General features: G+C 34.6%; 1 protein-coding gene across 5 annotated transcripts; it reads right to left on the bottom strand.

Moving 5' to 3' along the window:
• Nucleotides 1-862: 862 nt before the first annotated feature.
• On the bottom strand, nucleotides 863-22455 carry LOC111004704 (ARM repeat superfamily protein). 5 transcript variants are annotated; one of them, XM_088127322.1, is made up of 29 exons: nucleotides 22153-22455; nucleotides 21562-21810; nucleotides 21290-21450; nucleotides 20318-20383; nucleotides 17870-17987; nucleotides 17637-17746; nucleotides 16911-17006; nucleotides 14318-14441; nucleotides 13435-13502; nucleotides 11393-11479; nucleotides 11129-11281; nucleotides 10944-11039; nucleotides 10721-10780; nucleotides 10509-10627; nucleotides 10325-10412; nucleotides 9963-10067; nucleotides 9779-9883; nucleotides 9652-9704; nucleotides 9479-9542; nucleotides 9234-9368; nucleotides 8708-8820; nucleotides 8547-8640; nucleotides 6059-6278; nucleotides 5356-5486; nucleotides 2861-3007; nucleotides 2568-2696; nucleotides 2028-2126; nucleotides 1646-1688; nucleotides 863-1480 (listed from the first exon to the last, which is right to left on the bottom strand). In XM_088127322.1, exons 2-29 carry the CDS (start codon nucleotides 21797-21799, stop codon nucleotides 1347-1349), a joined length of 3156 nt encoding a protein of 1051 aa, XP_087983448.1. In that variant the 5' UTR covers nucleotides 21800-21810; nucleotides 22153-22455; the 3' UTR covers nucleotides 863-1346. The 5 variants fall into 5 exon arrangements, with proteins under 5 accessions (XP_087983448.1, XP_087983451.1, XP_087983452.1 ...); XM_088127325.1 differs by having other exon boundaries at nucleotides 9779-9880; XM_088127326.1 differs by having other exon boundaries at nucleotides 10944-11027.
• Nucleotides 22456-23366: the final 911 nt, after the last annotated feature.

The following is a 23366-nucleotide window of genomic DNA, read 5'->3' as shown; positions in this document are numbered from 1 at the left end:
TAATGCACTGTTAGGGTGGGATTCATCCTGGTGAATAAGAGAGGGCGATTTCTTCAGTGTGAGGATGTTTGTGGAGAGGAGTGAGAATTTGAAGCAAATTCAATAATTTAGATAAGGTATAATCTGCGTGGCCCTAAATTTATTTGTAAATTAGAATAAAAATCTGAATATTAATCAAGATTTTTTTTAGTACAATACAAGTGGAAGATTCAAATCTATGACTTATTGATAAGAGACATATGTCAATTATCGCTGTCATGACAAATATTAATTGAGATTTGATATACATGTAAGATTTTTTAATTTTGAGATTAGATATGCTTAATTTCTTACTTTTTGGAAACATGTCTTGCCGGTTTAAATCTTTGGCCTACATTGTAATGTAACAAGGAGAGAGATGATGAAATTCCTTGATTTGAATTTCTTATAGTAAAAATTTAAGTAGAATACTAAGATGAAAAATATGAAAATAGACTATTAAATTAACAACTTATTTATTAAGTATCAAGCAGTAAAATAAATGTATAGTGAGATTTTTTATAATATAAAAAAAAGTGAGCAGACATTGGAACCTCCAACTCCAAATGATGAATGAAAAAATAGATGTCAATGACTGTTTATCGACTGCAACCGATAACAGGCAAGGCAAAATACGCATAATTTTTCACTCTTCATTCCCAACCACTAATTAAAAATGTTAGCTATATTGAGTAGTAACTTATGATACAAGGCTTCATCAAATATATCACCCTTTTGTCCTGCAATCTCTGTGATGAAACAACTTAAATATAGGAACTAGAAGAGAACATTATCAAGAAAGAAAGAAAGAAAAAAAAAAAAAAAAAAAGAAACAGAGGAAACAGAAGAAAAAACAAATCTGCTTTCCTTCTATTATCAACAAGGTATAAAGAATATTAAACATTATTGTACATTATATCACCCCTAGAAGCCTGGAAAACCGTTATGGTCTAAAAAGAATTGATCTAAAATAAGCAGTAAGCAGTAAGCACCTAACAAACACAACAAAATTCCAAACCACCCTTTCAGATATTCAAAACCTTCTTACTACCATTTCATTTCATCTCTACTTCTACTAACAACACAAAACATACCTTTCTCACTATGGAGACCTGTGCAGTTTTAAATTTTAGGCTTCTCTTCTGGGTCTTCTGGCCATATCAAACGCTACTAAAGCGCTTCGATAATTGGTCTTGGGACATATGCCAATCACTTGAGGAAAGTGTGTCTTTTTTTTTTTTAATCATTTTTGCCTTCCCCCCAAGTGAATGGATTGGATGTCTTGAGCAGACAATTCATCATCAAATTTGCTTCACAAGGAACTGAAACTATTTAATACGAAATTCGTGCCTAAATACAGTCAGGTTTTGGGTGAACTTGTCCCTGTTCTTTGAATCCAAGCTTCGAGTGACATCTGCCATGAGTTTTTCAAAACAGAGGGAAAGGCGCGTGTGTTGATCTACTGCCTGCATTTTGACACAACAAATGACGCATTAAAAAGAAGCTCCTTATTCTTGCATTTTCTTCCACCAACGGTTATTGTTCATTCATTTAAATTTTATCCCACATTCTCTCACATTAAAAGCTATTTTCCTCGCACATCAGTTTAGTAAGAGGAAAGGGCAACTTGCCTGAGAAGCCATGATCTGGGTCTTCAAATCGGTGAACATCTGCAAACAAATGACAAATATTAAAAGTCAAATTCCAGGTAATACTGAAATTATCCATTCACACACCCAATATAATTTAAGGCTCGAAAAAGAAATATGATAATTTAAGGACAATCAACAAGGCCTATTATATACTGAGTATTCTTAAAATTAATTTTTGGTGGTTGCAGAGGACGGGGGTGGAGGGATAATTGGGGAACCAAGGAAATTAAGCAATAACTATTCGGAAGCAGACTGTCCAATCTTCAAAAAATAAAATATGGCTCTCTTCAAAAAATAAGCAGACTATTTACACCTCTTTTAAGATCTAATCAATAGAAAGAGTATAAACAATCATACCTGTTCACTTATAAGTATCAAGCTCAACATTGGTCTGCTAAGACTCCATTGGTTACTACAATCCTCAAATAAAACGATCTCAAAAAGGGTCTTTAAAATCTGCAAACATAATAAACACATTCTTGTTTCTCAAAAGAGAAATAATAAAGATTGCAGGTCAAACACACCCAAGCAGGTTGGATGCAGTGTAAAACACAATAAAAAGCTGTCACCTGAGATCTATTAGATAGACTCTCCCTCCCATATGGGCTCATATTAATAACTTAATAAGGGTCAATGTAAGGAAAGATACATAGGAGTGGATTTGATGTTGGTATTTTTCTGTTATAACATAATAAATTGCTATTCTAAAAAATGAAAGCTACTAGGTTATGATCCATTTCAGTTGTTTTTTAACTGTAATAACACTTTATTGGTTTGCACTTTGCCAGACATCAAAAACTATAGAAACCAGAACCTAAATGCCCCCTCAGTCTTGAAAAAATTTGTACATTTAATGTGAGGAAGTTGGAAATTCATGATAACAAGAAAGTTTCTTACTTCTGGAAACAAAGTAGGACAATCTGCAATGTGACGAGAGAGTTTAATAGCAGCAGGTGAAGATGGAGCCTCTCCCATAGTGATGTTGTTGAAATAGAAAGCTGCCAAGTTATCAACAGCTGATGCACACTGCAACAGAAAGTAAAACCTCAAGTTACATGTACATTTCGCAGGATCAAACCATTCGCAGACCTTGCCGTGAGACTGAAAAGTCATTGATTAAAAAAAAGAAAGAAAGAAGAAGAAAGAAAAGAATAGCAACAACTGTAAGAAGAAAAACTATGCAAGCATACCTGAGATGAGATATTTGTGTCCAGACCTTTTAGGCCAGATTCAAGAGAACCAGCTATATGCATAAACGTGTTTGTGTCCAGATTTAGTATAAAAACAATATGACTGCTGAACAGAACCTCCAGAAAAGCAAAATATGCCCGTGTCAGCTGCAAAAAACAAACGAGGACTATCAGAATAAAAGTCAAGTGCAAGGCAAACAATTTAAAAATCAAATTCAAATAAATTTTGCTGACTGAATAATACGTGAAATTCAGGAGGCTATAACAATATGGTACAGCCTTGGTAGTGGTGTCTCTCTCCCTCCCGTTTCCTCACATCCTCTCAGGCCTCTCCTCCTAACCGTGGTAATCCTCTTATGTCTCTGTTGCAGACACATTTACTTGTATTGCCAAACCCAGCCCACTGTTAATAATGGGCCAAGAAAACAACCCATCTTACCAAATGATTGCATCCATCTAAAATCCGCCCATCCCAAAAGAAGTCCCTAATGCACCTGTCAATCTTTTTTGCAATAATTGTAGGAATGGAGAAAACTGAGAGGGAAAAAGATGGGAAGGTTGGAAGAAAAGCTTGAGCAGAGTAAGCCCACCCTTGCTTCCGTTTAGAAAATATGGATTGAATCTTCTTCAAAACGGTAAAGGGTAGGACCAAGGAAATAAGCCAGTCATCTCAGAAGTACTAGTAGTGACTAGCACATATTAGATCTACTTTTTAGAACAAAATTAGCAAAACGGTAGGATCTCTATTGACTAGTCATACCTTTTTTTTTTCTTTTAATGAAAAACCAAGCTTTCATTGAGAAACATGAAAGAAGATAGAAGGGCATACAAAAATCCAGCCCTTATAAAGAAATCCGAGCTAACAAATTGACTTCAATCCAATAGAATAAAACCTAACTGATAATTACAAAAACGGTTTAGTAACCAGTGCCCATAAAGAGACGTTAAACCTAACAATTTCTTACACCTCTACCTCTCCACCCCTCTCAAAATTCTACCATTCCTCTCAAGCCATAAACCCCAAAAATAGGAAAAAAAAACAAGCATGACAAAGCACTCTATCTTTATCTCAAAAGGGAGAAAAATAAGCTTTGATCGTATAGTTCTTAGGGGAGGGTTCTCTCTACCCTCTGGCTTTAGGCTGTATCTTTTTGGGGTGTTTTCCCTCTTTCAATACACCTTTTTGATGTTTCTTATTAAAAGAAAAAGAAGGAGAAAAATGGATAACCTCCTCTCATGGAACAACAATCCCTAATACGAGCTCACAAAACCCCAAAAACCAATGCAAAACTATTTCGTAAGGCCGAAGCAAACTAACACACCACTAAATATGGTGAAGATCCTCCGACACAAGATTAGATATACTACACCACTGCAGGCTCAACCCAACACAAATAGGAATGCCTCTGAATGTGATCTAAGGTGTTAACTCTCCCATGCAAGACCTACCATATAAAGAATTTGACCTTCATTGGAATTTTAACCTTCCAAAGAAAGTATAAATAAGGGGTATCAGGGGTCTCATAAAATCTTGAACAAAGAACTACAAGAAAAAGTACCCGAAGGGTTAGGGACCTAGAACTGAACGTCCCTCACCTGAACATTGCCCAAAAGAGAAACGAGGGCAGGCACTTCCACCTATACCCTATCTGATAAGGGAAAACATAAGCCTAAAGAAATGGAAGAATTAGAACTTGAGGAAGGCATAATGGAGACCACCGAATGTAACTTCTTATCAGACAGATGGCACCAACGAGGAAACAAAGTACAAAGAAGCTTGTCTCCGACTCGACAATCCTCCCAAAAATAAATATTTGCTCCTTCTCCAAGAGAACAATATATACACTACCAAATGTATAATACATGTAAGTTATTCTGACTAGTCGGAATAATTTACACGTGTTATACATTTGATAGTGTAGAATACTGCAATGAAAATTTCTTATGGTCCTCAGCACTATTATTTTTCAGCATTTGAGTTCCATGGGTGTGATTTCACCATTACTAAAAAATTGGCCACATCATGTAGTTACTTCAATGAGAATTGAAACATGAGTATCTTGTTCATATTAAGCTCAATATTAGGAGATTATAATGGATGGCAAAACTGGTTGCAATATTTACAAATTTGTTACACATAAATATAATTTGACAATTTTTTCCCTTGTATATCACTAATCTGTCATTAGCAGTAATATACCCTAATATAAAGTATATCAACATATCATTTATTGTGAAATTAAAATATATATACCATTTTTATATCATTGATAAACTACATCACTAATAAACCTAATATAAAGCACATCGCTAACATACGAGTCATACATCTGTGCTATATTTGCAAAATATTTTATCATGTGACAAATCTTCTATTATTTAGGTCCTATCTATAATCTACAATTATTAGCAAGTGTGGTTGAATTGTTATGTGCACGAGGCTCATCACTTTATAAACTACCATTATCATTTGGTAAAGGAATGAGTTTGCACACCTTTCGAAATGCCAATATGTGAGCTAAAGGAATTGACAGCGTCATCTTTAAAGCAATATCAAGTGCATCAGAGAGTGCTGGGTCGCCATAGAGTTCAAAAACCCCAAAGTTGACATAGTTTCCAGCGAGAGCTGCAATATTGGCAATTCATGGAAAAGCTTACTAAATTTAAAGTTCACACCATAGTTGCTGAAATTTTTTCAGAGAACAGGTATCTGATTTTCTTTTCAATCTACATGACAAAATTCAACAGCAGAACTTTTAATATATACTGTAAACATGAATAACCTAGCGAATACAGGTAAACTCAGAATCATAGCTTACTTAACAAGTACAGGAGATAAAATGTAACAGGTGAAGTCCATCTACTACATAAGCTACCCAAAGAATAACAAGACATAAAATAAAAGACAACCAACAAGTCTCCAACAATTCCAATAACTGACCAGAAATGACGGAGAAAAAAAACACAATACGATTAAAAAAACAGAGTGCAGCACAAAAGCTTTTATAGTAACAACATGGATACAACCACTCAAGAAGTCGAGATTAAAGTGGCTGACAAAATGTTAAAAGTGTCTTTCAAAATGAAATTATAATTTTCTTAACTTGAATTGAAGACAAAGAAATAAAAATATATTACACACACATACAGCCAATAGATACCATAAAAAATATAGTAATAGGATGGTTATATACTTGCCTCTTGTTAAAATAGTCAATGAAATCCATATTCCCTTGTATTTGAAGGCATATTTATCAGCAGGGTTTGGGAAAGATAAAATCCTTGATCCATAAGCAACAATTAGTTTGCTGACTTCTCGGAAAATAAGTATGCCATTGGGAGAAGATGAGTCAAAAGTCAAGCGTTGCGCTTTGTTTAGCACAAACTCAGCCATGAATTTCAATAATGGGGTTGTTACCTGTATATATTATTTAATTCTCATTCAACGTGACGTTCTATTCAAAATAAATAACAAAAGAACATAGATGTAAAATCAAGAGGGGAGAAATACATGGTCATAAAAAGAACAATAAAATACATTCAATGTTCACGCCCCAGCAAAAATTAAGCAAGAGTTTGGTTCCCTATAGGACCAGAACGTCAAGAGACTCTTTAATTCCAAGATCAGAAATGAAGCTACACACTATCCTGTCTCGTGATTTTCTATTTATATGATGTAGCAACTCTACCTTAAGATGATTTTTATAATAATAGAATCAATCGTAATCAATCACGTGAAGGTCCTTCCTTTTATAAATACCTGGCAAAATCGTTGTGGAATACTAAACGTCCGAGAAAGGTGAACATAATAATATGGGTGATGCTTCAAGGATGTATAAATACAGTTGACAAAGTATTTGAATGTGTCATCTTTGCTTGAATGCAGCAGAGGAAAGCAACCAAATTTTTTTCCACTGTGACTACAGTAGGAACATTTGGACAGCAGTGCTGCAAAGTTTCTTTTTGTTATGGGTGCCTAATTATAGTGCATCAAGTAATTTGAAGGCTTTCTTGGAAGGTCGTGGGTTTGGAAGATGTACAAAGACAGCATGGATAAATACAATGAAATCCGTTATATGAGGTATGGAATGAAAAAATCTATGAATCTTTTAAGATGCAAGATGTTCATTGGAAGAAAGAGTAGTCTTGATCAAAATTTCGGCAGAAAGTTGGTGTGTTCTTTCCTAGAGTTTTTCGTAATTATTCTCATTCTGAAATTGGTTTGAAATAATAGGGTTTTAACGTTGGAAATTATATAAACATTTTAATACTGTAACTTATTAGTTATCAATAATCGATGAAAAGTTTTGTTTCTCCTAAGAAAAGAAAAGATAAAGTATTTAGTAGATATTTGAGATTGAAATCTCTGCATCAGATCTGATATAGGGGTATTCTGTAATCAAGGTTCTATTACTAAATAATCTCATTACTTAGCTGTTAGGCTAAGGCAACTGCCTAAGCAAGTTTCAGAAAAGTAAATTCCAAAACATGTTGGTTGAGTTGTCAGAAGGATGCAACATTTCTCCAACTTTGGACATTTTGGACCTGGCTGAACTTTCAACTAGATTCAATACCTCCCCTTGGCTCTCGATATCTAAAGAGTTATGTAATTATTCCTTGTTTCTAATTCTTAATGGAGCCCTTTCCTTAGTTGCTAGGCGGTGGGCATTTGGTGTTGTTTTTTGGTTTGGGCTGGTTTTTTCTTCTTTTTTTTTCAATGAAAAGCCGAGCTTTCATTGAGAAAATGAAAGAATACAAGGGGATACAAAAAACCAACAAAATGAGCCAAACTAAAAGAACGGACTCCAATCAATCAAGATCAAACCAAAGGAATAAATACAAAACACTTTGGACATTGAGTACCAAAGGAAAACATGGAACCAAACAATGTCCCACACCTCCTCCTCGATCTCTCTACCCCTCTAAAAATCATGTTGCTATGTTTGTTGTATATCCTTCCATTTCCCCTATGAAAGTATGTTTTTGATCAAAGAAAATGACATGTTAAAATAACCTAAAGAGAAGAATGATAGCAGGTGTTTCTTAAATACGAAACAACTTTTCATTAATAGATTAAAAGATACAAAGTGTTCAAGGATACAACCTCCAAGAGGATTAAAAGAAAACTCAACTACCATCCAGAGAAAAAAGGCCAAAACAACATCCCCAAAAGAAAAAACCAAAAACCTTTTGAGAAAGAAAACAAGCTTTCTTCTGGATCACTTGGCAAGAAAAGAATGATAAAATCTTTAGAGACGCATTGTTTCCTAATTTTTTTTATGATATAATATAGTTTTATTAGTTATATCAATTATCATGGCATAAATGCTCCCCCTCTTTCATCACTATAGTTTTTCTAATCTTATAACTTATTTTGTAACTCCCTTAGATGGAGACATCTCTCTTTTGTAATTTCATACCATCAATGAAATAGTTTCTTATCAAAAGGAAAAAAGAACCACAAAACCAGCCAAAACACCAATAAACTAACCAGAACCAGAGAAAACTATAGCCTAATAAAAATCTGACAACAGATCGGCAAACCAAATCCTCAAGAAAAGAACTGAAACTTAGCTAAGAACAAATTGCCGTCCTAGAAATAGAAGCTATGCTCTTTCTATTGAATAGAGACTCTTAATATCAAAGTATGTGTGAGCGTTGAGCGTGAATTAGCTATATCAAATACCTCTGGTGTATCTGTCCACTGAGAAATGCCTTTCAAGAGGAGAAGCATATGCGCAGGGTATAGCCAATCAAATAGAAGTCCATAGGTCCTGCGACTGTAAAATAAAAGAATATGTATAAACAAATCGAAGAATTTAGATAATAGATTTTCAATAATGTTACCTGTTTGTGGCCATAGCAATCCCTCTGAGATCTCTCATTAACCCAATAAGTGCATATTTTACAGCATCAGTACGAAACATTGAGTCAGGAGTTGTTTCCAATTTGATAAAAACCTAAACCATCATAAAAACTCAATTGAGAATGACTAAAACAAGAAAATATATAAATGAGGCTTCCACCTAGCGTCATATTTATAAAATCAAATTTCATTGCTAGGCAAAATGACAACAAATTCATAAATAAGCTGCAAGATTACCAATTATCCTGGAGACTAGTATATTCCCTCATTTTTATTAATTATATTCAACATCCAGCTCATTTGTCACAAATAACTTGATTTTTTTTATTTCTCTATTAATTCTTCACACTCTACCAGTACACACATATGATCTGGTCCTCAGACTTGCCGTTAATGATGAAAATCCCCCTAAAGGATAGATATGCATCCTTGCATGTATGACATCGAATGTAAGCAAGCATGCACGTCACCACATGTGTGTGTGTGACAGAGATCAGAGAATTTAACCTGCAACAGTGGTTCCATTGAGGATTTAAATTTAACAGGGCTTTCCTCCATAAAAATTAACCAGCCAATGGTGTAGTAAAAGGTCGTCCTACTGCGTGAACATCTGTATTCTTCCAAGAAAGGAAACTGCTCCCTCTAAAAGTTTAGGTTGAAGAAAAATCTTCAAATGATATGTATAAAGGATATAACAAAATTCGAACTCAGATGAATAAGGAACTAAAAAGACATCTTCTAGAAAGTAGTACCGTATGGTTGGCAACAATGAATTTAACAGTATCCAATTTCAAAAGCAGCTTCCCTGTCATGTATCTGACAAATGCGAAAGAAGGGGACAGGGGGATGGGATGAAAGAACAATAAGCAACCTAATATGAATGATTTCAATTCTTCAACTAAGACACTGTTGTAATAGGATTTACCCAGATGCCAGCTCCAAAAACAAACTTAAGGTGTGATCAATGACCTCCTCACTCTGGAATTTACATAAAAAGCTGGTTTTAAATCCATAGAAATCTTATAAATACAAAGAATGAATAAATATTTCACCTCGGTGTAACACTTGAGATTTGTTGCAATCTTGCTGACAATCACATTCAACAGTTGAAGATGGTCATGAAGTCCAAGGAGTTCAGACAACCGCGCATATAACTGCTGCAATTGAAAAAAATAATGAATAGATGTACGACATATTAACCTTCATTTAGAACAGAATGATATATTTATTAATTACCTTTGAGGAATGCATTGCCTGATCACCCACGTAAGACTTACGAAAATTCTGGAAGAAGGTAAGAATAGCTCGATCAAGTCTTTGCTTGCTTGCTTCACTGTACCTCTGCAGGAAGCAAAGGTAAATTAATTAAAGATATGAAGTTAGCAGAAATGATCCTTTTACTAGACAGAATGTTGTTATTCTACGAAAACCAACAACTTCAATGGAAAGGTTGTCTTGATTCGGCTTGGTAGAGGCCTGGATGAAGTGGGGTGGTCCCTTGACTCTTGAGGAGTTTTTACTTCAAATGCTACTTTCTCATCCTCCGAACTTTCCTCCTTAAATGCTATTGTTTGCTTTAGTGGGCATTGGGCACATACCTGACTATGTAGACCATTGTCAGTAACATTTATCAATTGCAACACACGAGCTGACAATTCCGCGTCAAGAACTTCCTGTGATTCCACACTGCATGAAAAGACAGTAAAACAAATATTAGGAAAAGTCATCAATCATCATGAAATGAGATTTCCACCTTCCAGTGGAGCTGAAGAGTTATATTACCTACAACCAGTGCATTGTTTTATTTTAACAATAGCAGCTATAATATGAACAATCCATGCAAGTTTGGCTTCAATAACAGAGAGTTCACTGTTATCACTAGCTTGCAGCCCAGCTCTTTCCTATTTAGGTCAAACACAAAGAAATATAAGTGACCAACTTTACCACCGAGTAAAATAAAATTTGAACAAAGTCATTCACATCAATAAGCATACCGTGTATGTTCGCAAAATAGGCTCCATTATATTTATGATGCACAAACTACTGGTTTCATACTGCAACTCAGGTGAGAGCAAAGGTCAGAGAGCAAAAGGCACCAAATCAAAACATATATTGCTGAAGCTAAATTTACATATTTCAATTTGCAAGAACAGAAGTTACTGTTTCAATTAAAAAATAAAAATAAAAGAATGAAAAACCATGCATGAAGATTTGGACCTGGAATCTGCAGAGGTATGGAAAGCAATCCAGTTGATCCTGTAAGACTTCAACGTTGTCTAATGGATTCTCAGAAAGATCATCCTGTAATCCAGACTACGCATGAGAGTCAGATAGAGAAAGCTCCTTCTCACCTTTGCAAGCAGAAATCATAAAGTCTCAACAAAGAAAGACAGGTCACTCACCTGCACAGAGTTCAACCTTGATGTGATGAAACCTTCAGTAATTTTAGGCACAAATTCATCCAATAAACTAGGAGCATCGCCTTTCAAATATGGAACAGAGGTTACCAATCTGGACCATAGCCCTAAGAGATAGTAGACACTGCTGCTAGCCCACTGGCAACAGGCCATTATTTTCATTAGTGATGTACACAAACATGATTTGTGGATGATACATATAGATTATTCATAGAATATTCCAATATAGAATCAACTATTTCAATAAACCTGCCAAGAATGCAAGGACTTCAAAGTGAACTCTGCAACTAAACGTATCCAATCACTATAGCCCTCCACATTCACAAGCTCAGACAGCTGCAAAACAATGGTATAGATTTTAGTCACTCCTGCAGTCACATAAGCTATACAATTTGATAATTCAGAACACCCATATTAACCATAGTAATATCTATCCCACAAATCAAAAAACAGATAACTATACCACTAAATCCTGAGGGAAAACTTGCAATCTATGTGTCAAAGAGCAAGCAAAAGAACAAACATGATTGATTACAGAGCAGTTTGGTGGCTAAGGAACAAATATCCTGTTCAAAACCAATGTCCAAACTTTGACCCAATGTAGACTGAGGAGCAGCACCATTAGTTGATTCATTACACAAGTTATTTCTGTCATAGTCCCACCTTACATACTTTTTTTAATTTATTTTTTGTTCCAAGGGTACAAGAATGTCAGGATTAATCACACATGGAGAGGCAAGTGAACCAAACTGCCAGATCCCAAGAGAATCACACTCCTTAAGTTACTATACTTAGACTGGGCAGCCAGAACTAACGGCAATGATCTACATAGTCCAAGTATTATGTGCAAGGTAGGGGGCAGATGAAACTAACAGATGGTACACAGCCAGAGAGAGCAAAAAATCTAAAATAGAGGTTGCAAGTTGAAGGTAGTGTGGGCTGGGTGGATGAAGAACAGAGGATGAATCAACTTGGGAATGACTTGATTGGAGGAACTTGAAATTATGGAGGCCTTTTGTTTCAACCCTCCCCTATTTTTTGGAATAGGGACGCAGGGGCTGGATGGAGAAGAACAGAAAGAGAGAGAGGGATGGCTGGGGAAAGAAAAAAGTTTTTTTTCCTAACAAGAAACAAACTTTTCATTAATAATGAAAAGGAAGATCGTTCAAAGATACAAACTCCGAAAGGAGTGAAAAGAAAACGAACATCAAAATAACACTAATGGGGAGAAATAAAGGCCTCCATTTATTACAAATCATACTAGCGGTGTAATTAGCGAGGAGATCGGAAAGCGCACACCATTGAGAGGCTTTGAACTTGGCAATAGCGGAACATTCCAAATGGGATCTTCATTTGTCTTCAAATACCCTCTGATTCCTTTCAAATCATATTTCGGATATGATAGCTTTAAGACCATGAAGTCAAAGAAGGCTGGCTTTACCATGAAAACGTGCACCACAAATAAGCTGTAGGATATTGCTTGAGCCTTGAGGGCTCTAAGCCCGGAAAGAAAAGAGTTAGCTCAGGCAACTATTTTTTCTAAAAATATAGAGGCCGCACGATGAGCAGTGGGCTGGGCTGGGCTGGCTAGCAATCCCTTTAAGAGGGGTTCTCCAGTTCCTTTGACTCATTTACCACATTCCATCGTACTCAAAACTTCTCCTCATTCTTCCCAATTGCTTTCCCCTTTTAAATCCATCCATGTCTCTCCTCCATTCTTTCATTTTCTCACTATCTAGTCCATTATCATGGTAGCCAAAAGGTGCGGTATATCATATAGTGCAACCATCCTAGTCACATTCTGGGTGAAGTGTACCAAAGCCCACTCCAACCCTACTGACGCAATGACTCTGCTTTGATCTTTCCAATCCTTTTACTCTATCTTCCATTTTCTTTTATTTCATTACCAGATCTAAATGCATATTATGATAAATCAGTGCTTGGCCATAGGGGCAGATGCAGAACTGAGATATGGATGGGCTGAGTATATAAATTGTTCAAATTGTTAACAAACAGCTACCAGCCCCCAATACACAACTGATACATTCATAGAGAGTTTAAAAAATTTCATGTCTGCCCCTACATGGTTAAAGGAAAAAACCAAACATTCTTCACTAAAATAAATGCGCTAAGTAATACATAAACACAAAAAACACAAAATGTTGAAGCATAAGCCATCATATCGTCAAGTAACTAAACTAGACATGTATATCCGCACACAGGCATATATTGCAAGTGAAAGTAGCTACAGAGCAAGAGAACCTGATGAAAAGTTCATCAGGAAAGAAAACCTGGTAATTAACTCTAAAGCGTCCAAGAAGACGGCAATACTCATGGTAATTATCATGATCAACCAGACCTGAAAACCAAAATAAAAAACATAGACAAATAGAACAAATAAATAATTAAATGAAAAATGAACTAAAACAATCAGCAAAAGCAATCTAGGTTTGAAGAGAACAAACAGCTTTCCGAGATTGACACAAGGCCAACCATTAGGAGTCGGATAAAACTATCAAGTCAAACTTATCATGACGCTCAAGCCAGTTAAAATCTTGGTAGCCATGAAGTATAATAATCAATATCATCTTTTGTACAAAGAGGTATTGTAATCATATAATTCCCACAAGTTTCAAATTTCACCTTTTATTTAATGTAACAGGTTAGAGAATATATTTCCAGAAATTCAAGCAACACCAAAAGTTCAACTTGGATCTACTGATCAATTGGTACGGCAACCACATAAGGGTATAAACATAACCATGGAACAAGAACACATCAAAAGCCAACTGCAACCTCCAAACTCACGGGGCACCCCACAAAAATTAAAAAATACAAACAAAAATGTTGACTTCCTTGCCCAGAAAACGACGAAGGTTTCTAAGAGCACAAGGCATGTAATGATTGAATGAAGACTTCTCCCCACCCAAGTGTTCCAAAAAAATATATTTTTAAAAATTCAAAAAATGAAGAAATAAAGAAAAAGATAAAAACTATTCACGAACATATACATAAAACAATTTTTTATCCGTTCCATCTATCAATGGAAAATTATTTCTTTTTCATCTATTTTGAAAAATTTTATGTTCTTTTTCATCTATCAATAAAGAGTTTGCTTCTTATCAGAAAAACATGTACACGTGACAAAAGTAAAGGATGCAACGATGAACAAACCTTGCCCAGATTGTAGGATTTCTTTAGTTCCTGTCATGAGATGGGCCAAAAATTTAGAACGAGCAGCGTCGTTTGTAAACAAAGAACGTCTTACAGAAGCTAGCCGCACCAAGCATTCCAGTGCCTAGAACAAAAATTCAGAAGCCCCTAAGAAAGTATGTTTAAACTGAAAAATAAATGAGTAAATGTATCCAGAATTTAAGAGAATACAGATTTTTTTTTTAGATAAGAAACATTTTATAGACAAAAGGCACAGAACCACACAAAAAACAGCCTAAGGGCAGGTGGAAGAGGGCTCCCCCTCCCAAGAGAATACAGATGAATCACTAGTATGATTCGAAAAATTAATTTAAGAAACCTTAGCTATATGCTGCTCATGGCTACCCCAAAAAAAAAAAGAACATCTGGAATATAAACCAAACTTCTAAAAGGTATGTTCGTGGGTACGTTCATGGGTGGAGGACGTATTGTTCCACCTACCATTTCAAGAAAGGAAGAGTATATAGCGTGCAGCTTTTTTCCTAGGAAAGATTTGGCTTGAGAGAAATAAGAACATTTTTTAGAGAGGTGGAGAGATTTTAGGGAGGGGTGAGGTAGGTCCATAGCTTGGTATGTCTAGAGTGTTTCCATGAATGTTCCAAGGAGTTTGTAATTATCTATTGCTTCTTACCCTCAACGACTAGAGCCTTTTCTTTTTTCTTAGTTAATTTCCTTCATATGGGCTCCTTTTGTGGTACGCCTTTTTTTCTGTGTCATCGGTTTGTATTCTTTCATTTGTTTGAAAAAAAAGCAGGGTTCCTCATTAAAAAATAATAATAAAGCTAATTCGTTTCTTGTTAAAAAAGTAATAAATAAATCAAAGCCTGGAGCTTCACCTGTTTTCTCAAAAAACAAAATCAATTTTCTGGAGCTATAATCACCAGAAGAATATTTGCTTACAAAAAACAAGAATATCTTGACAATACAGATCACAGCAAGATCACAATCTTGCACAATCAATGATGAAGGGAGGTACGAGAGCTCAGAAAGAACCCCATAATGGTGCTAAAACGTAAACTTCAGACCACATTGCAATTAGCATCGTATCTTCAATTCTCTATTCAAAAAATATCTTGTTCTTCTCTTTCTTGATGCGTACAGAATTGCCAAAAGCACCTAAAAACTTCGGACCACTTTCACCAAATGAGGAACATAAGCAGCAATTTGGAGGCCTTAAGCAGAAAAACCAAGCTCTTCTAGCCAAATGGGGATGGAGATTTACTCAACAGGTTGATTCTTTGTGGCACATTGTCATAGCAATCATATGTAGTACTGACTCCAATTGGCATACTTCGGAAAAGAAAAATAGCTGCTCAAGGTGTCCATGGACCAACATCTCCAAGAATTGGAGAAAGGTTCAATTATCAAGGTGGGCAACGGTAAGAGAACTCACTTTTGGCTTGATTTGTGGTTAGGTGATTCGGTGTTCAAAGATCGTTTTCCTCATATCTATGTGGTGGCAAAGTCTCCCTCTAGTTCTGTTTTTAAAAATTGGGATGGACATTCTACTTCTTGGGTCATTCAAAGGTTTTTTTCAGTAAAATCATTATAGTTGGCTCTGGGAAACAGGAATCTATTGTCAAAAATTCTGCTATCGGCCCTATTGAAGACCACTTGTCCAAGAAAGGTTAGTATTTGATCTTGGACCCTCTTGAATGGTAATTTGAATACTTCAGAAACTTTGAAAAGGAAGCTCTCCAACTTTTCACTTCAGCCTTCTTTGTGCTGTGCTGCTTATGTTCACCGTGCAGTGAAAGTCAAGACCATTTATTCTTTCACTGTCTTTATGTCTCGAATTGTTGGTGGTCTCTTTTCAAAGTCTTCAACATATCTTTGGTCTTCTCAACTGATGCCAAAAGCAATTTGTTGCATCTATTTTATTTCTCTTGTTTTCATCCGAAGGCTCAGTCATTATAGGGTTGTGCATTCAACTTACTAAATTTGGTCAAAAGGAATCAGATAATCTTTTGAAACAAGAGCAAGGATTGATTCGAATGTTTTGAGCTTGCAAAATTTAAGACGTCTCAATAGTGTTCTCTTTCGATTTTATTCTCAAGTTATCTTTCGATTGTATTCTCAAGTTATTATTCTAGTATTTATGGTTCTTGGGAAGCTTTTATTTCTTCTCAGTTTTCTGATTCTTCTTTAATTATTTGTACTTTTTCACTCTTTTGGAGTTTATATCTCTGAGCATCTCTCTTTTTTTCATTTATCAATTAAAGTCTCATTTCTTGTCAAAAAAAAATAGAGAGAGAGAGAGAGCTTTCCTTCGTCTTTTATCTTAAGGAACTCAAAATCTTGTGTAAGAAAATGATTAATATCGTATGGCAAAACCAACTGATCTGGTTAGCAATAAAGATGCTCATAAGTATTTAAACAACAGACTCCTTGATTTAAAGGCAGTTATCATAAGCCAAGTTTCAAATGAAATTAATTCTCACTAACTATTTAATATTATCATTACAAAAGTAGTTAATCTCATTGATCTCAAATCACGACATCATAATATTTTCAAAAGAAAACAAAAAATACATACATATTAAGTTGTACTAACCTCTTTGGAAAGAGGCGATTTTGTGATGGTGTAGTAATCAAAAAATATTTGTAGAGTTGAAGGATCCTCCAGAACTGGCTTCCAAGAAGATGGAATCTGCAAAGCCAGCAGATATAATGCATGGTCATCCCAATCTTTTTATAATCTTTTGGATAAGAAACATTTCGTTATTGAATAATCATATGATAGAAACCTCCTCTTTTGTTAACAAACGAGAGACTATAAAGACACACTTCAGTTAGAATAAATCAGAAAAAAGGAGTGATATAAAATAGATTTGGTGAAAGAACGTCATAAAAACAAACTAAATCAAGGGTACATGGACATCTCCACTTGTAGCATCAAATTGTCAAGTTCCTTTCTAACCACAAACCTCAATAAGAAACCATAACAGCTATAAGTCATAACTCACGAGGCCTTAACTTTGTTATCAAACGGATCATCTTTATAAACCTGAGCAAAAATAATTAGGAAATTGCTAGGTCTGCACCACCTAAAGGCCAAAACTCCGAAACAACTGCCACCAAATATATCTAGAATACTGATAAGTGAAAAACAAATGTTCAAGAAATTTTAAATTTCTCTCTTAAAGGACATGCCATAAAAGAACAAAGCTAGGCTCAGATTTCTTTTTCATAAATTTTCATAGATGTTGAGTTTGCCAAGATTATTCCAATATTCAACAACAAAATCAAATGATCAATGGTAGATAACCAAATGAAATACCTGAACAGTACCGAACTCTTCTGAGCTTTCATCAATAGAGGTTCCAACAAAATCAAAACATAAACACTTTAGGGATAGAGAAAGTGCTAATTCTTGCAAACGACCAGCTACTGCATACCACACAATAAAATTCATAAGTAAATGAAGAAAATAAATTTTGAGATAGGACGGTCCAAAGAATTCAAAAGGACTGGTTTAGTAATTTTGACAACTTAGTAAAGTTAGCACCTTACCATCATTCTTCAACTGACCCAAGGATGTTAAAGATATTTGGAAGATTTGGAACAACGCTTGGTCCCTGAAGGAACAAGCCACTCTCCGATGATTTGTTGAAGGGAATCCTTGATTAGGCTAAAAATTCAACAAGTCAATAGAAGAACAAGATGATGGTGTCAAAAAATTACGGTGAAGTATAAAATAATATAAATTTTGAAATTCAATGAAAGGTGCCTGAAAAATAGAAAAATAAATAAATCCACATTCTTGCAGACAGCCAATATAGAACTACATAAACACGTGAACAGCAAAATAGATATACTGATTCTGAATGCAAACTTGCTATTTCATACAAAAGATAATTTTTATTAATTGAATGTCAATCATTACAGCCTAAGAGATATGGAGGATGAGTGATCCTCTACGAAGACCGGGGGGAGAGAGAGTTGTGTGTTTGTGACATTACACAAAATTTAAAATTTTAAAACTAAATACATGAAAGCCCCCAAAAAGCCAATAAACATGGTTTCCTCCAACAAGTTTTTGAACATAACCACTGTCTAAAATCTTCAGAAATTGTCTTCACCTACAATCAACAAGTAAAAGTTTAGTTTCTAATCCTCACAAATATGATCTAAAGTGAACTCAAAACCATGTAGGAAAATGATCGATATAGAATGTGTCCATCCTAGGAATAAGTAGTGACAAGTCTAATTACTTTAGGCCAATTGATAGTTACTGCGCACAAGGGTTTCTTAATAAAAAAAAGCTATATTTTATTTAGAAGAAAAGAAAGTACACAGTTTAGAAGAGGATAAAAACTCTTATTTAAAAAATTACAATTCAAAAACAAAATTTGGAAGCATAAAAACAAATTTATCGGAAATATAATGACTCTGAGAAAAAGAATGAATAAATATCACAAATTAGACACCTAAATAGAAGCTAAAGTTATTACTCATTTCAAAAAAAAAAAAAAAAATTTAATTTTAACAGTTATCCTCACTCAAATTATTCATTTCCAACCAAATAATCCATTGGGTTGAAGAATCGAATATCTCTACAAAGCCAGCCTTTGTCTAAAATTTTTTCCTTCAAAATATCCCAATCTTTTAAAGGGTTAATGCTCTTAGACCGAATTAAGAAACCAGCCAATGACAAAACCAGAAAAGGGGGAAAACTAAACAGATTAGTACAGTAGCCATGTACAAATAAATACAGTAACTGTGAAGAAAAGTAATCATTCTATTCCACATCTACTTACACATGAAACAAAATTACAAAGAAAAAAATCAAACAAAACCTTAATAAATAATAATTCTAATAAAACAGAATAGATACAAATGCTGACTGGAGCCTTCTCTGTAATTTTTTTAATAATTTTAATTAGGATCCATTAGTGGTAGTGGGCTCTCTCTTTTTTGGTTGCCGGATTCTACTTTTCATTTGTCTTGATGGAGTTTGGTTCCTCATCAATAAATAATTAAATATATATATATATATATATATATATAAGCTGACTGTGTACAGAAATATATATATATATGGACCACATATGAAGAAGACTCCATGGTCAGTGTATAGTAAACATATATATACAGCAACTCTGCACAAAGTAACAATTTTGCTATTCCACATCTGTACATCCTACTAACACATGACAAAATTTAAGAAAAACCAGCTCAAACAAAACCTTGGGAACAATACACACACACACACACACACACATGTTACAGCAGTTAAGCATAGATAAGTAATTGACTCATTCAACTGACACTTGATTTACATAACAAATAACTAATAAACTCATTCAAATGACACGTGATATACACTATATAGCAGCCAAGCACAAGTAATCAATCAACTTATTTCGAGTGACACATGAAAAAAAATGGAAATAAATAACAGTCTCATTTAACTTTCTTTGAAAATGTACTGTGCAGAGACATGCTATCGAATATGCACCATCCTCAAGGCTGTGGGCCCTAAGCAAGCTACCTCAATATATGTTGTGTCTATTAGGAAAATATTTAGATACTTTAAGACTGTTCATTATGTCTACACGGAGGCAGAAATTTCGCCATCATTTAGAATAGCACATAGCTGTTTTCCTTAAAAAGTAAGAAAATAGCCCTCCCTAAATGAAAAAATATTGTTGAGCATGACAAGGTCCAAAATCTTCAAAATTTTTCTTAAACAGTCATATTCACACTCCAATAAAATAACTCAGAAGAGATTTTAATAGTACACTGCCATATCGTAGATTTGGTCTCATGATTTTACCACCAAAGAAGTATCAAACTAGAAATAATGGAGGACGCTTCGTAAACAACTTACTCTCGTCCATAAAATATTCATTCCAATTACAACATCAAATTTTTACGAAAAATACGTGCTAAAAGAAACATCAACATTGGAATCCCTCATTTCCCAGATGGATTTTCAGGAGCGATTAAAAAACCAACCTGATTCATCTCAGATACAAGTTGGTTCAATATCTTCAAACCAATGGCATAGTGTTCTGATGTTGCCTGCATGTAAAGAGGCACGTGAGCCAGTATATTCAATGTGGAGGACTACCATAAAAATGATAACTGAAAACAGTATAATTTTAAAATAATATGAGCAACAACTTAATTTTACAATCCTATATAATGGGAATTATATATTTTAACTATATTAATAGATGGAATGATGATGAATTTTTTTTTACTATTTTATATTTTCAAAGGTGGAATGGTTGCCAATCAAATGCAACTCCTCTCGACTCATCTTGTGCTGAGTTGTATTGTCACTGAGCATATTTTATGTTGTATGGCCATGATTTCTGGTCCAAGAAGAAACACACTCTATTACCAGTTATGGTATGACCGGAAATTCATGCAACCAAAATGTTGAATGTAAAGCAAACTGATACTAGTTGCTATGTTGGCTGCATGAGACTTACACTAAACAGAAACAATTAATAACTGACAAATAATCATAAAGGAAAATAACATCCCAGGCTAATTATAAGTTTTTTTTATAACTGAGAGTCGGAGCTTTGCTCCCCTGTACCCCTGGACACCCACATCCACCCTAAGGCTTGGACCCAAAAGATATCAATGGTTTTTGGTATTAAGTTCACGTTTGAACTTTAGACCTTTAAGTTAGTATGACCAATAGACCCCACGCCCTTCACAGCCGGGCTGCTCCTTGGGGACTCCAAGGCTAATTACGATTATATCCTACTTTAAGAGATTTTGTTCTTATTCATCAGAAACATTTCATTAAATCAAAATACCAGATGAGACATCCTCCCACTGCAACAGCCAATGTGATTATAAAAATTAATGGCAAAGTTTTTTCTTTTTCAGCTGGTGAGAAGAAGAGAGGATGACATGATGCCCACTTTGTATATGAGCTTTGAACATAGGTTTTAGTAAAAATCACATCACCTGTCCTAGGAAGTTCGTAGATTCTTTAACAATGTCTCGAAATCGGTCATCATCAAACCAACCAAACTTTGTGAGTCGGCATAGTAGCTGGATTAAAGATGCACTGACAAAAGGCTGCAAATCAGGCCCTCTGGTGGCCAAGTAGTTTATAAGATAGCCTCCTACAAATAACAACGATCACGATTACCATCTAAACGGTCAAAATTAGCATGTTGATAAAAAAAAATAATAAAATAAATAAATAAGCTTTTGTCAATAGACTTGGAAATTACGGATATCTAAACGGAGTTGCAGAGCAAGAGTATGATCGGTGACTTGCTTCAACAAACTTGAACTCGCAAGCATGAGTGCATAAGGAGTTAATGCATGGTCGAGAATGTATTGACATTGAGAAATGTAATCAGTGTTCATGGAGAAGCATTTAAGAGTGTTTTCAGCGTGGGCTCGCTCCACTGAGTCTCGAGAGGTGTAAAGCCTTTCACACAAAGCCTCTAGCTGAGCTAATTCCATAGCTTCGGATTCTGAAAGAACAACATTAGAAAACTGTCACTAACATCTCGGCATCATATTCAGCTATACTATGCAGGTCGGTTTATTACTACATTACAGATCCTTGCATTTCAGATTCAATCACCCACTAAAGACACAAAAAGCAAATCTTAGTGCATCGAGGAACTAGGAGACACGAAGTCGAGAAAAGTACACTTATATCCTGAAGTTGATTCTGAATTGAATGATTTGCACAGTGGCTATGGATTCAGGATTTCCTCTTAACTTAAAACGTTGATTTTAATTTACAGCTGATTGATTGATGTTATTTCCAATATCCATACACAAAAATCAAGTTATCATCATCGACACACCAGCTAGACGTTGCGGAGCTTGCCGAGTGAAGTGTTCACTTCATGGATGAACAGAGAGAGCTGTAGAAAAGCGCCGCAGCCGTCCTGTTCTTCCTGGTGGATGCTGAAAAGAGATGGAAGATCGCAGAGACAAAAACAAGGCGACGACTTTGGGGAATGGGCGAACCTGTGGAGCTTCGATTGGTTGGTTCTCCTTCTCACGGCGTCTTCCAGAGAGATTGATTGATCGAATTTTACAATTTCCGCAGAGCGCACCAAATTGTTCCTCGAAGTGGCATCACAATGTGCATAATAAAATCTATTATTATTATTAATATTATGATTTTACCTCTTGGCATTGACGTAAATTCTGTGTTTTAGGAGTCCTGGAAAACAATATCCCAAAAAACAAGAGGAAAACTTTGCAATATTCGCTTATTTGCTTATCATGCGATTATTATAAATTGTATATTTAAATTACTTTTTCAAAATACAATTAAATATGAATATAGTTTTTTTTTTCTTAGCAAATTAAATATGAATATAGTTGTGTTTATTCTGATGGGTGCTTTTGGAGTTTTTTTTTTTTTTTCTATTCAACAATTATAGTAGAAATCAGATCATCGAAGTTCGAAATTGTGGTAGGTAGGTATCTATCTAATAAATTACACACAAAGTGACCGTACCTTCAAAAAGTTAATAATTTAAACTTTTGCTCGTTTTATAATTGGTGTCTCGCGTTTTTTTAGTATGCAAAAATGATATTTAAACATGTACTCAACTTATGTATATTAATGATCAGATTAGCGTAATTTAATTTGTTAAATTTTGTATTAAAAAAACACAAAAACAATCCAACTAGTTAAATTATTACACGTATATTGTAAATGTCTTCAAAACAATATGCTATATTATTAAACTACAGATAAATATGCTATATTATTAAACTACAAATAAGAAAAGTGAAGAAAAACTTTTATGTGTTGATTATATATTTGCTATATTATACAATGATGTTGCATTTATTATTTTAAACTCGTCATAATCTACATAGTAGAACATTGATTAACAACAACTTATTATTTTTTTAATATATGGATTAGATTTTACAACACAACTACACAAATCACAAATTTCATAAAGGAATTATTTCACAATATTAGATATTGACGAAAGATAATCAATACTCATATATTTAAACGAGCAATTCAAAGCTTATATAAGGTGAATAACAT

Source organism: Momordica charantia (genome assembly GCF_013281855.1).
Source record: "Momordica charantia cultivar OHB3-1 chromosome 8 unlocalized genomic scaffold, Mcharantia_2.0 BLBB01000008.1, whole genome shotgun sequence".
In the NCBI taxonomy this organism is placed as follows: Eukaryota; Viridiplantae; Streptophyta; class Magnoliopsida; order Cucurbitales; family Cucurbitaceae; genus Momordica; species Momordica charantia.
Note: the sequence above shows the minus strand (reverse complement) of the source record. Positions and strands in the feature narration are given on the sequence as shown.

Bases quoted from the DNA above. Each gene is read 5' to 3' on its own strand.
- LOC111004704 (XM_088127322.1), bottom strand. From the start codon at position 21,799: ATGGAATTAGCTCAGCTAGAGGCTTTGTGTGAAAGGCTTTACACCTCT. The intron at 10,628-10,720 runs GTATGCTTATTG...TGACCTAAATAG, and splicing joins CTATTTTGCGAACATACACG to GAAAGAGCTGGGCTGCAAGC. The intron at 10,413-10,508 runs GTAATATAACTC...CTTTTCATGCAG, and splicing joins AAACAATGCACTGGTTGTAG to TGTGGAATCACAGGAAGTTC.